At 45.2% G+C, this 12908-nt stretch overlaps 1 protein-coding gene across 4 annotated transcripts in view; it reads right to left on the bottom strand.

Annotated features, from left to right (window-relative positions):
- Positions 1 to 12908, bottom strand: part of ATP13A5 (ATPase 13A5) — a 60191-nt gene that overhangs the window by 5908 nt on the left and 41375 nt on the right. For 2 of the 4 annotated variants that reach the window (XM_030576554.1, XM_030576553.1), the window contains exons 18-28: positions 12751 to 12875; positions 11945 to 12108; positions 11134 to 11256; positions 10129 to 10208; positions 8763 to 8805; positions 7330 to 7439; positions 6910 to 7006; positions 5502 to 5574; positions 4116 to 4290; positions 2819 to 3009; positions 1121 to 1209 (exon numbers count right to left, since the gene is read on the bottom strand). In XM_030576554.1, the coding sequence (XP_030432414.1) occupies positions 1121 to 1209; positions 2819 to 3009; positions 4116 to 4290; positions 5502 to 5574; positions 6910 to 7006; positions 7330 to 7439; positions 8763 to 8805; positions 10129 to 10208; positions 11134 to 11256; positions 11945 to 12108; positions 12751 to 12875 (1270 nt within the window). The remainder of the gene's footprint in view (positions 1 to 1120; positions 1210 to 2818; positions 3010 to 4115; positions 4291 to 5501; positions 5575 to 6909; positions 7007 to 7329; positions 7440 to 8762; positions 8806 to 10128; positions 10209 to 11133; positions 11257 to 11944; positions 12109 to 12750; positions 12876 to 12908) is intronic. The other 2 variants (XM_030576555.1, XM_030576556.1) reach the window with 2 other exon arrangements.

The raw sequence follows: 12908 nt of genomic DNA, 5'->3' as shown, positions 1-12908 counted from the left end.
GTGGAGTTTTTCTATTAGAGCAGGAGCAAGGCCAAATCAGTCAATAAATCTCTAATACCATCATATCAATGGATCACATTCTGCATTGCTTGTGCAAAAGTGGGTGCACAACTGGCTGAAGGATTCTGTTCAAAGAATAGTTATCACTGGTTATCTGTCAAAGTGGGAGGGCGTATCTAGTGGAGTCCTGTCAGGGTCAATTCTGGGTCCGGCACTATTCAATATTTTCATTAATGACTTGAATAGTGGAGTGGAGAGAGTGCTTATAAAATTTGTAGAAGGAGGGGTCACAGTACTTTTGAATACAGGATTAGAATTCAAGATGACCTTCACAAATTGGGAGAACTGATCTGAATTCAACAAGATGAAATTCAATAAAGTCAAGTGCAAAGTACTGCACTCAGGAAGGACTAACTGGCTACGTGATAGTACTGCCGAAAAGATTCTGGACGTTATGGTGGATCACAAACTGCATACGAGCCAACCATGTGATGCAGTTGCAAAAAGCCTAATATTCGGGGGGCGGGGGAAGGGGTGTTAATAGGTGTGTCATATCTAATACATGGAGGCAATTGTCCTGCTCCACTAGTCACTGGCGAGGCCTCAGCTGGAGTACTGTGTCCAGGTCTGGGCATGGCACTTTAGGTAAGATGTGGATAAATTGGAGAGTCCAGAAGAGAGCAAGAGAAATGATAAAAAGTTTTAGAAAACCAGCCCTATGAGGAAAGATTTAAGAAACAGGGCACGGTTAGTCCTGAGAAAGTAAAGACTGGGAGGGGGACCTTATGAGTCTTCAGATATCTTAGGGGCTGTTATAAAGGATGGTGATCCATTGTCCTCCATGTCCACTGAAGGTAGGAGAAGAAGCAATGGGCTTAATCTGCAGCGGGGAGATTTAGGCTCAATATTAGGAAAAGCTTTCTAACGCTAAAGACAGTTAAACTCTGGACTAGGCTGCCAATCCCCGTCACTGGAGGTTGTTAACAACAGATTAGGCAAACACCTGGCAGGGCTGGTCTTGATCCTGCTTCAGAGAAGGAGTCCCCTCTAGCCCTGCATCTCTATGATTGATCAAAATGCAGAGAGGGTGAAAAGGACACGCAACCTCAGTTCCACTTACCTGCATTCCCTTGTATACAGCATTGATGTCAGCAAAGAGGAGGAAAAGGCAAATTCCAAGCTGGGTGAGCAGCAGGACTGAAAATATGTCTGGGGGAACAAGAGCGTTGTGGCACTGTGAAGTGTTTTGGTAACCAGAACAACCCCTGCTACTGGACTGGGTTATTATTTATAAAGGGCTGGCAGCTCCTGAGATGTGTTGCAGAATTGCTATGCAGCACATCTCCGTGTTTAGCAAAACTTCCCAGTTCTACCACCAAACAACGGGAGCTGCAGAACTGAAACAAGAATGAGAGACTCCACACCGTTCTGTCACACAGAGTGCACATCAGTGTTACTGCATGGGCGATTTGCCAAATGCAGGCGTTAACTAATTCAACCAGTGTAAACTAAAAGCCACTCTGTGGAGACACAAGCTTCTCACCAGGATAGCATGGTCTCAGACGACAGGTGGTCTTAGTCCTGATGTATGCTCTGACCCATATGCACAACCAGTGAGGAGAGTGTGAACTTCACACGTGGACTATGGGAGCATATGACCCTTAGTGGTGTCGTGTTACCTGGGTGAAAGTATTCCCTGAAGTAAGGGCTGGATGGCTCAGGGACTTGGAATCAGACACAGAGCCTTATGCTTCTGGGTTGCTAATACGTATCTTGCCCATACCCTCCATGCATGAAAGCTGTTGTCATTCTGCCTACTCATGTGCAAGGAGCTGCTGGTTGCAGAGCAATTCCAAGTGGCCAGGTATCCACATCACAAAAATGCTGGCACCAAGCATCAGCCTTGGTCATTGCCTTGGTAAAGCAGCCAAGGATGAATGAGCCCTGGTGAGTGAACTGCTCTGTGACACCCTCCAGATCAGGGTGAAGCACGTAGGAGAGGTAAGGAAGCAGGATGCCGGGCTGTCAAACCAGCGCCTTGCAGGAGCTCTGTGACATTTGCCAAAAGGCAGCTCCCTGTAAGAACAGGTGTGCATGTGTGTCACCAGACGCGGCTTGGGAGCTAGAAATCTGGTAGCTACCCCCGACTGCTGCTGTACAGAATACCTGGGGGCCTACTCCATTCTAACGTACGCGCTGGAATTAAGCCTCCTGTGGCTGAGCAAAGCTTTCCTCTCGTTTCTCTAAGCACACAGCTGCAGGCAGAAAGGAGCTACCTATTAATCAAGAGCTACTAGGGGGTCGTTCAATCACTCTGCAGAACGGAAAGTGATAAAATTTCGTGCCTTTATCACAGAATTTTCTGCTCCTGTCCCACAGAACGTATGCTAGACAGAGCTGGGTCCCTCAAAGATCACAAGGAGATCATTTTTGTTTATGGAATTTCAGGAAATAAATCTCACCCTTTTTGTTATCTGTCTTCAAATTTTAACAAACAGTTCTGGCATTAACTGCTGTGTTTCTCTCTAAATGCCCACTTCCCAAACACGTCCAGGTTCTCCTTTCTCGGGTCATGCTGGTATACAAATTAGCCTGGAGGAAAAAGCCTACACTTGGGGCATGGCTGAGCCTGGCCTCCAGCTGGTGAAATGGGAGCTGACTTCCATGAATAACAGCTTGCTATGCTGGTCATGGGGTCAAGTCCAGATAAATCACAAAAGGAGGAGGTAAATCAAAGTATTTCTCTTAGCAAACTATGTGTCCCTGTTATTTTAAAAGTAAATACCTGGAAAGCACATGTTAATGCAGCTATACTTACAGTTAGTATAGATGGGTTTCCTGAATGGCTTTCCCTTGGAAAAGACAAATGCTAGAATTATGCAGTTGATTGTCGTTAGTGGCCATAGAGTGGTGTCTTCATAGCTTAAAACGCTGCTGGGGATGTCCGTGGCATTTGCAGTTCCATTCCTGTTTGGAATGGTCAGGGAGTGGGTTGCTGGAGGACACTCTCTGCAAAAGAATCACCAGTATTTATGAGGCACTTGCTTATACTCACTTGGCTGTGACTGGCTAGAATAAAGCAGCTTTCGCTATCATATCTTATCCCCCCCGTGTTTCTACTGCGCCCATCACTGTAATGTCTAGGTGTCACACACCAAAATAAAAGCTGTGTTTAATTCTGTTCAGAAAGGCTTAACCTCCCTGCTCCACCTGGTTAACACCTCTGCTCTGAGGGCAGAGATGGTGACTGGGGCGCAGGAAGGGGAACCTTTCCACTAGCAGCCTCCGCATTCATGGGCAAGTGTTCAACCATCGAAGTACAGAACATCAGCAGCAATAAAGGGGCCCAGTCATAGCCCTGTAAATCAGGGAAAGTTCCCACTGCAAACCTTTGCCATATTTCCTGCCCTGAATGTGCATTTCTCCATGATGACAGGATGTAAAGGGCTCCTGGATTTGGAGAGAGATTTTAAACTAAATAACACACAGAGAAGAAGCCCAATTCCCCACTCCGTTACAACAGTTTGCCTCCTATAATTAATCAAATTACACTAATGTAAGAGAAAGGAGAATCGAACCCAAGGTCTCCATATGCTCCCAGGAGAAGCTGTCTCATGACAGGATACCAGGAGAGGGCAGCATGGAGGGGAGCAAAGAGCAATAAGTGGATTTGTTTGACAATATGAAACTGAGGTTTGAGTCCGTTTATCTTTTTTTCTTGCATTAGCACCAGCTTGCTTCACGGTCCTGGCTATTCACTGTTGACTACCTGCATGAGGCTAAACGCAATAGTCTCACTTGGGCTAGATGCTCCATTCTGCTGTATGCTGCGGAAAGGAACAAGTTCACAGAAGATAGGAGATGAATAGGGAGGAGGAAGAAAGTGGCGTCTGGACCTGTTCATGCCTAGCTGCAGGCAACCATTCCACAGCCGACTCTACAGTGTGCATGGGATGTGGAGTGAGAGTGAGACTAGCTGAAGGATGGAGAAGCCGTGGTTAGTGCCCACTGCCCCCAAACACTGCAGTACTGTCTTGTATTTCAGCACGCTTCCGTCTCGGCTGGCAGCGTTATTTTGCAAGACTGGGATTAGAAATGGGAAGCAGAGGATTTACCTGTGGTTGGCCATCTCCGAGTACCAAGGCTGCTGCTTCACCAGAAGGAAGCCACAGACCAGCATGATTGCAGTAATGCCCGTATGGAGAATCACTGAGAGCAGCAAAGGAGGAGAGATGAGCTGCCCTGGAGGTCGGTAAGGGGCCAGCTTTGGGTAGGCCTGCGTCAAACTCACTAAAAAAGAGAACACACATTTCCTCTCCAAGACAATGCAGCCCTGGCTGCCAGGGATGGCTCCAGGGGTTTTGCCACCCCAAGCAGCCAAAAACAAAAACAAAAACTGGAGCGAGGGACCATCCACCGAATTGCCGCCGAATAGCTGGCTGTGCCGCCCCTCTCCGGAGTGGCTGCCCCAAGCACTTGCTTGCTAAGCTGGTGCCTGGAGCCAGCCCTGCTGGCTGCTCCACTGCTAGGCTGGGTGCATGACCAGTCCCAGCCTGACACCAAAGCCCTTCTGCGTGTATAGCCACACTGACTTGCCCACGTGTGAAGGCTGCAAGGTTTGTCCAGCATAAATGGGAAAGCTATGGCCTTATTCGCCCTGCCATGACTGCTTTTGTGGCTACACCCTGCCCTCCAGCAGGTGAAGTGACCACACTGAACAGCAAAGCAATGCAAGTTACGCCATTGCCACCTGCTCACTCCCATATCCTGGCCCTTTGATGCTGTGGCTTTACCTGCTGGGAGCCAGTGGGTGAGTCCTATTTGGCGCTTGGCCCATTGTCATTCAGTATCACCACCAGAGGCAGAACATTGCCACAAAACCACAGAAAACATCACATCTCAGTGCTATAGGTTGTTGTCCTCTCAGAGGGTCTCTACAAGTCCTGCACTGTGTTTCCACAGGCCTGGTCTGACAGGCTCAGCCTGTATTATTATGAATTACTTGTTTTCCCATAGCGCCCAGTGGCCTCAGCCAAGATCAGGCCCTGCAGTGCTGGGCAATGAATAGATTCACAAGAAGAGCCAGCGCCTGCATAAAGAGCTTATGATCTAATAGGCAAAGTGTGAAAACACTGGGAGAAATGGCACATTATTGTCTCCACTAACAGGTACAGAGTGATTTACTCAAGGACACACAGGGAGGCTATGGCAGAGCTCGGACTTGATCCTAGCTCATCAGAGTTCCAGCCTAGTGTCTTAACCATCAGCCCACCCTTCCTCTTCAGCTGCCATAGGTGTCTGAATGCTGCATACTCTGGACAGGAGAAGTGTGGCTGTACTTCCACACCCTGCTCTCAGTTCCACCCAGGTAGCCCCACTGAAGTCAGTGGTTATGGTGTAAGTATCAGCAGAATCTGCCTCGCTGTTTAGATTTCTAAAAGAAAGCAAAGTCGATTGTTTACACACACAGACTTAAGCACACCCTTTGCAGAGCTGCTTACTTGTTAAGCAAACCAGAAGGGTGATGACAACATCTTGCATAAGGTACTGGTAGTTCCCAAAGATCTGAAGTTGCTGAAAGAAAGAAAAAAAGCCCATTTAAGGTTCCCATGACGGCAGGTTTGGTAAGATTATTTCATTATTATACACGTTTCCATGGCACCCATCAGCTGAGTATCAGCCCAGACCAGTTTATCTTTGCACTGTCTCTGTGAAATCACAATCCTTAATATGACTTTAGAGCTACATAATGCCTCTCCCAGTACTCTCAAATCAAAAGGCACAGCCTGGTAAGTCTTACGGACCAGTTCCTCCGCACAGCCCCACTGAGTCAGTGCCAAAGTACATTGGCTAAGGAGCAGACCCTAGGATTGTGGTAGGTGCCTGTACAGGGTTCCATTAACTGACACAAATGACAGGGCCAATTTCAGCCCTGCCCGAAGCACATATACTTGGCAGTAACTTCAGTGGGAGAGGCCATGCTGCCAGGCCTGCCTTTGTCTAATGTGATGGGAACACAGACAAAGCTGTTGAACCAAAGTTGGTGCCCGTGCAGATAGGGTTAAGATTTGGTAGCTGGTTTCAGCTATTCTGATATGAAAACAGATTAGTTGTTTTATTTAATCAATAAGAAGTTCTGCACTGCTGATTTTTTTATCAGCAATATACTAGCTGTGAACCATTTTAAATACTACAGTAGCAATCTTCTGCAGTTTCTCTGCTTGCACATGAGCGATCTTTGCCTGCTGTGCTTGTCTGCTCTGTCTGTGACATTACCAGAATCTGATGTTACTGTGTTTACTAGGGCACTAACTCTGCAAACATTCATGTGCTTCACTTTACGTATGTTAGGAGCCCCACTGAACTCCTTGGCACTACAGTACCTGTGCAAAAGGAAGCATGTGCATAATTCAGCAGGAGTTTTGCCTGAGTAGAAGTTGCACAAGTATTTCTCCTACATAATAATAGTCTTGTGCTCAAGCAATGACACAGAAGAAACCTCTTCCTCCTACAACATCTTCCTTATCACTACCTCTCCCCAGCCTATCTTCTCTCACGTAAGAGCTTTCCCCCAACATTCCTTTGTGGGGACTGGCCCTTTAAATTTGGAAGAGTGAGGCAGCTGTGCCCCTAAGAGAACCATTTTGTTACCAGTCCTGCTTGCTGTGTCTCCTTCTCTTTCAGCTGGTGAGTACTTTTAACTACTCTTGTATTTCCCCTTCCTTCTGGGGGAGCTGGTCCATTTTCACAGGACTTGTTCTGTAGCCCCACTAACAGTAAATGTGACTGATTTCTGCTATCTGTTACGAGCAATGCAGAACTTTGCTTCCTAGCTATGGGCTGTTAGTAAGGATTACAATCTGGAGAAAGACACAGCTCATTGATGAGAGATTGGTTTTAGACACATACCCAGTAAAGCAGAGCAGTGCCAATAAACTGAGTCAGGCCGTACAGGGTCAAGTACTTAAACACAGCAAAAGAAGCAACCAAAGCAGCACGACCTTCCCTGTTAGGAAAAAAATTCTGTGGTGACTATAGAACAAGCAATTTTAACAGCTATAGGGTTCTGCCGAAGACAAGCAGCTCAGTTTGTTTGAATTTTAGTTCATGGTGTTACAAGGAAATTTACTTTGTTTTTTCAGGATCTATTTTTGTATTTATATGTGAGTGTACTCCTGATTTTGCACTAGCGGTTTCAGGGAAAGCGGTGACCGTCGTGTGACTGCAGGTAACAGAAGTTGCATAGGGAACAATCCTGCACACAGTGCTTTGAAATGTAGTGTATAAATAACGTACTAGAACAGAAAGCCCACAGTGAGATTGCTTTACCTGATCAGCTCGGGCACACACTCTATGTTGGGGACTTGGGAAGTGAAAGGCGAAGCCACCGACGCCTCTTGCTCTGACAATGATATCCCTGCATGGGCCATTTTCAAAGCCTGAAATACACCAGTGTATGAGCAGGACAAGATATTACTACAGAGTTCATCACCCTGACCATGTGAACTTGCTCCTCACAGTATGTCCTGTACGATTTCATGACTGTGAAATACATGTCATAGACTGCGAAATCTGGTCTCCCTTGCAATAGCCAGATTTCCTGGGGGAGACCAGATTTCCCAGACTTGGGTGGCCGGAGAATAGCAGTTTCTGGTTGGGAGTCCAGCTCTGAAGGCAGTGCCGCCACCAGCAGTAGCGCAGAAGTGAGAGTGGCATACTTTGGTGGGAGGGGTGTTGGCACTTTATGGAGGGGGTAGAGGGCTGGCCTTACAGGTGGGTGAGCGGGTGACCACCCTGGGCCTCGTGGTGAGGGGGGCCTGTGGTCACCCCCCCCATACATGCACAGACAGCCCAAGGCCCCTTTAACTCCCAAGCGCTGGACCTGGAGACAAGGAGGTGCAGAACTGCGGGCTACTGTGTGCTGGGCTCCAGCTGCTAGTCCCAGATGGGCTGTAGAGGGCCAGGACTTCCTCTTCCTCTGCACAGGCCACTTCCGATGCCATCCCGGGAATCACCCCCAAGTGTGGGAAACTCTGAGACTACCAGCTGGGAGTCCAGCTCTGAAGGCCAGTGCTGCTGCCAGCAGCAGCGCAGAAATGAGGGGGGCATGGTATGGTATTGCCACCCTTACTTCTGCACTGCTGCTGGTGGTGGCACTGCCTTCAGAGCTGGGTGCCTGGCCAGCAGCCTCCCTCTGATTGCCAAGCTCTGAAGACAGCAGCACAGAAGTAAGGATGGCAACACTGTGATTCCCCTACAATACCCTTGCGATTCCCCCCACGATCCTGTTTTGGGTCAGGATTCCCACCGTTACAATACTGTGAAATTTCATATTTAAATATCTGAAACCATGACATTTACAATTTTTTTAATTCTATGATCGTGAAATTGACCAAAATGGACCATGAATTTGATAGGGCTGTATTTATAGTTAATGACTAGGCTATTCCACCAGGCATCCCAGAAGATTACACTGCCTTTGGAAATGTAAAAATATAAGAAAGGAACATTCCTATCCAATATATCTCATCATACCCAATAACTCTAGTTGAGTGCATATTTACATGAAGAATTCCATCAAACAATGTTTCTAAAAGGGACACATTGAAGGATATATTGATTGTATGTTCTGACAACCTAATTTGGACAGTGCTGTTAGAATGTTTCATGGCAGATTAAGCTACTCTTTTCATGGCACTTGGCAGAATGACAAAAGGAAAGACACTATTTCTGGAGGATGACGGATTTTTGTTTCTACGTACCCCGCAGTCATTGGCTCCATCTCCACACATACCCACATAGTAACTGAGAGGGACAAACAAAAAAAATTAATAGGTGAACTTTGTACTTAATTGTTTTATCATTTAAGATACTCATATACTCATTTAGGATCTTCAAATATGTCACATAAGAACAAAGAGGTGACTGACTACATTTCACCTACTGCCCTAGTATAGGAGTGTGTGTTGGTGGAGTAAGAGATAGAGAGGTGGCTGTTTTCCTATGGTACTTACTCCAATTTTGTGTTTTGTTTTTAACTTGCTTACGTTTTAACGTTGCCAGATCATTTATGAATATGTCAAACAGCAGAGATTCAAGTACAGCTCCTTAGGGAACTCTGCTATTTACCTCTCTCCATTGTGAAAACTGACCATTTATTCCTACTCTTTGGTTCCTATGTTTTAGCTGGTCTCTGATCCATGAGAGAACCTTCCCTCTTATCCCATGACTGCTTATTTTGCTTAAGAGCCTTTGGTGAGGGACTTCCTCAAAGGCTTTCTGAAAGTCCAAATACACTATACCATAGTTTTATCAGTGAGTGCAGCTGGAAAGAGGCAGACCCATTATCATGTGACCAGCCAATTCTCCGCAGATAGTTTGGGGAACCTCTGCACTAATATCTATACAACATGCTAGAAAGTGTTTTTGAGAGTTCAGTTGTGTGACCCATTACTGAGTAACAAAGAAGACTGCAGTGTTCAGCACAGGGAAACCTGCGCTGTCTTTGTCCCTGCTCAGCACTACCTCAACAGTGTACACGCAGGGTTTTCAGTCTCTGGAGTGGTCACTGCATCAGAAGCAATCATTTTACTGTAAAAAAGTTACAAAAAGTATTTCTCTTGCTTCTGCATTGCAGACAATGTTTACAAACAGTGTGGTATCTGGCCATGGGAAATATTAATTTCCACATTAATGCCTGAATGAGCCAGTTTCAGTCCAGTATCAGGTGCCAGATTTGATCTGCTTTTCGCAGCCTGGGGTAACTCCATTCAGCTCGGCTGGAGCAACTCTGGTAAATGAAATTGGGGGTCTGACCCATGTATTTTTATTTCATCCTGCCACTCATGCTTCATGGTGCCTGTTATATATTATAATGTAGAGAGTAGTGGCTAACATTATTCTAAGGCTAAAGTCACTGCAGTTGTGTATAGGTAGATTAGGTGTGAATTTGGGTGAAAGTGGACCATACACTGAAAGCTCAGAGGGTATATAGAGCTTTTAAGCCTGGAGAAAGGGCGGGGGAGAAAGCTGAGTTCTGTAATCAAAAGTAAAGATACACTGTGCTTTACTTCTCTGTGCTGCAATATCTGTTGTAATTATGTTTAGAAAACATTCTGCTGAACCTACTTCAGTTTTTGAAATTCTTCAATGAGGCTGGATTTCTGCCCAGGAGACATTCTAGCAAAAACAGTCCCATTCACTAGTATCTGTAGAGGGAAGAATGTTGAGGTACTAGATTGAAAAAACAAACCCCAAATATTTTAGCGCTGTTAGGAATCCAGTGTCCCTTGTATGATACCTAGCAGCATAAGGGAGAATTCAGCCCTGCTTAATTATTGAATCAGATGGAATAGCATCTTACTGCTTTTCATCTTTGATCTACTGGTGGTATTGAACCAACCCACCTGATCTGAACCTCCTCCCCACAGGTTGGAGTTTTTGGAATCTGAACCTGATTCTTCTCATAAAAAACTGTACCAAAACCAAAAACCAAAAAACCAAAAACTGTGGTCACAAGATCCACAAATTTTGAAGTGTTTAAAATCCAGTTCCAAAATAAGGGCGTGACACCAACACCAAGTCCATTGAAGTCAATGGGAGTCTTTCCAATGACTTTAATAGACTTTGGATCAGCCTGTAGGAGTTTGCAATATGATCCCATCTCTGTGTGATCATTTTCCTGCAGCATGAACATTATCCCTTTAAATTTAGCTCAACTCTTCTGGATCAAACAGCATATCCAGTCTGTGTGATCCTTTTATCATTCACCAATAGCGCTAGTGACCAGTTTTATTAGTTACTACCACAGCTCTAGAAATGCTGATTCATGCCTGTGTTTTTCCCTGATTGGACTGCTACAATTAAATGAATTCTGTGCTTCCTCTTATCTGCTTGTGAGACAGATGAATATTTAAAATGCCCTAAATGGCATTATTTGAAGCCTCAGCAAAATGAAGACTGACCAGCTAAGAGAGGAGCATTCAGAATAAAGTTGCGGAACACAGAGGCCATTGCACGGTCACGGTCTCTTTGTTGAGAATGAGCTGAGTGACTCACACCTGTTTATCAGTACAGCACCTTTGAAATTCAATGTTTTTGTAACACCAGCTCTTTGTTTCCTCGCAAACTTACTTTTGGCAGCAAACTCTTGAAATGCTTCACTATAATCTGATAGGATTTTCCATTCAAGGCAAAGTGGTAATTGTTGCTTTCCCTTTCAGGAATGGTTCTTTCCTCAATATTAACACATGTGTCCTAGAAATCAGATGAGTTATTCTTAGACTGGGATCATAATGTCTTAATATGTGATTAATGAAAGGGACAAATGTACTTGCTCAAATCATGACTGTATTGTGGTTAGTGGCTAGAGAACTGGAATCTAGAAGCCTGGGTTTCACTGTCCACCTTGTCACAGACCTTGGAAAAGACATTTAACCACCTTGTGCCTCAGTTTTCCATCAATAAAATGGGGATAATATTTACCTCACCTACCATCCCTTTGTAAAACTTTATGGCTCTGTCTCCATGTGACTACTTATTTGTGGTCTAACACTTGTTAATTACTACATGTTAACCAACGTGATTGGCAATTATGCTATAGAAATTACACTGAAGTTTGTTTCCAGACACAACACATGTTTCTAGTTGTATTTAACCATAGAGCTGTACTAGGTGAATGAGACATGCTATATACCTGCAGAGTACTATTATTATTTGCTATTATATTTTATGAGTTGTTCTCAGCTGATGGCTATATCAAATATCACTTCCCCAGCTGATGGAACATTTTAAAAAAATCCTGCATGTTTTCTTCATGTCACAGCAACTTCAAGTCTATTGGGCAAAGTAGTAAAAAAACCACTTTTCACATATTAAAAGCCTCAGTGCTTCATTAAATCCCATCAGCATTTGAAAAGTGACCACGTCCCCCAGTTGTGCTTACAGTGATTCCAGCTGCCATTTGTTTGCTATCTTCCATTAGTTGCCAGGTAATGGATGCTGGGGTGGGTCCTTCTGGTTCATTTGCTTCAATGAGAATCACTTTGCTGGTCTTGGAAATCATTCCAGAATTTTTGGCCACAGTAACAGCTGTCTGAAGGTTGTCACCTGTCAAATAAACAAGTGAGGCAGATTGTCTCTTCTGTCTACTGTAACTTTACTATTGTTGCTGCGCTACACAGTGTGCCCACCCCAAGCGTTCATCCCCCCAGTTTTTTCTAGACACCAGAGGGCCGATTCTCCACTGTTACACCAGGGGTATGCTACTGTAATTGTTTAACTCAGGGGCATTGCACTAATCTAGAGCTAGTGCAGGGGTCGGCAACCTTTCAGAAGCGGTGTGCCGAGTCTTCATTTATTCACTCTAATTTAAGGTTTGGCGTGCCAGCAATACATTTTAACATTTTTAGAAGGTCTCCTTCTATAAGTCTATAATATATAACTAAACTATTGTTGTATGTAAAGTAAATAAGGTTTTCAAAATATTTAAGAAGCTTCATTTAAAATTAAATTAAAATGCAGAGCCCCCCAGAGCGGTGGCCAGGACCTGGGCAGTGTGAGTGCCACAGAAAATCAGCTTGTGTGCCGCCTTCAGCATGCGTGCCATAGGTTGCCTACCCCTGAGCTAATGTAACAAGGACAGCAAGTCCGAGGACCAGATCCTGTGAGCCATCGGCTCATGGAACTCCTGTTGTCCAACGTGGGAGTTCTGTACCTGGAGGGCTACAGGGTCAGGCCCAGAGACGATACCTGTGATCATAACGCTCCTGATGCGGGCAGTGCTGAGTTCTTCCAGCACAGGCTTGGTCTCTGCCTTCAGCCGATTTTCCATTATCAGAAGGCCCAGGAACGTCAGGTCGGACTCCACTTCCTCCCTGAGAATGAAGATAACACCCCGAGAGAGTGTT

Source organism: Gopherus evgoodei, chromosome 9 (genome assembly GCF_007399415.2).
Source record: "Gopherus evgoodei ecotype Sinaloan lineage chromosome 9, rGopEvg1_v1.p, whole genome shotgun sequence".
In the NCBI taxonomy this organism is placed as follows: domain Eukaryota; kingdom Metazoa; phylum Chordata; order Testudines; family Testudinidae; genus Gopherus; species Gopherus evgoodei.
The sequence above is the reverse complement of the archived record's forward strand: the minus strand, read 5'-3'. Positions and strand labels throughout refer to the sequence as shown.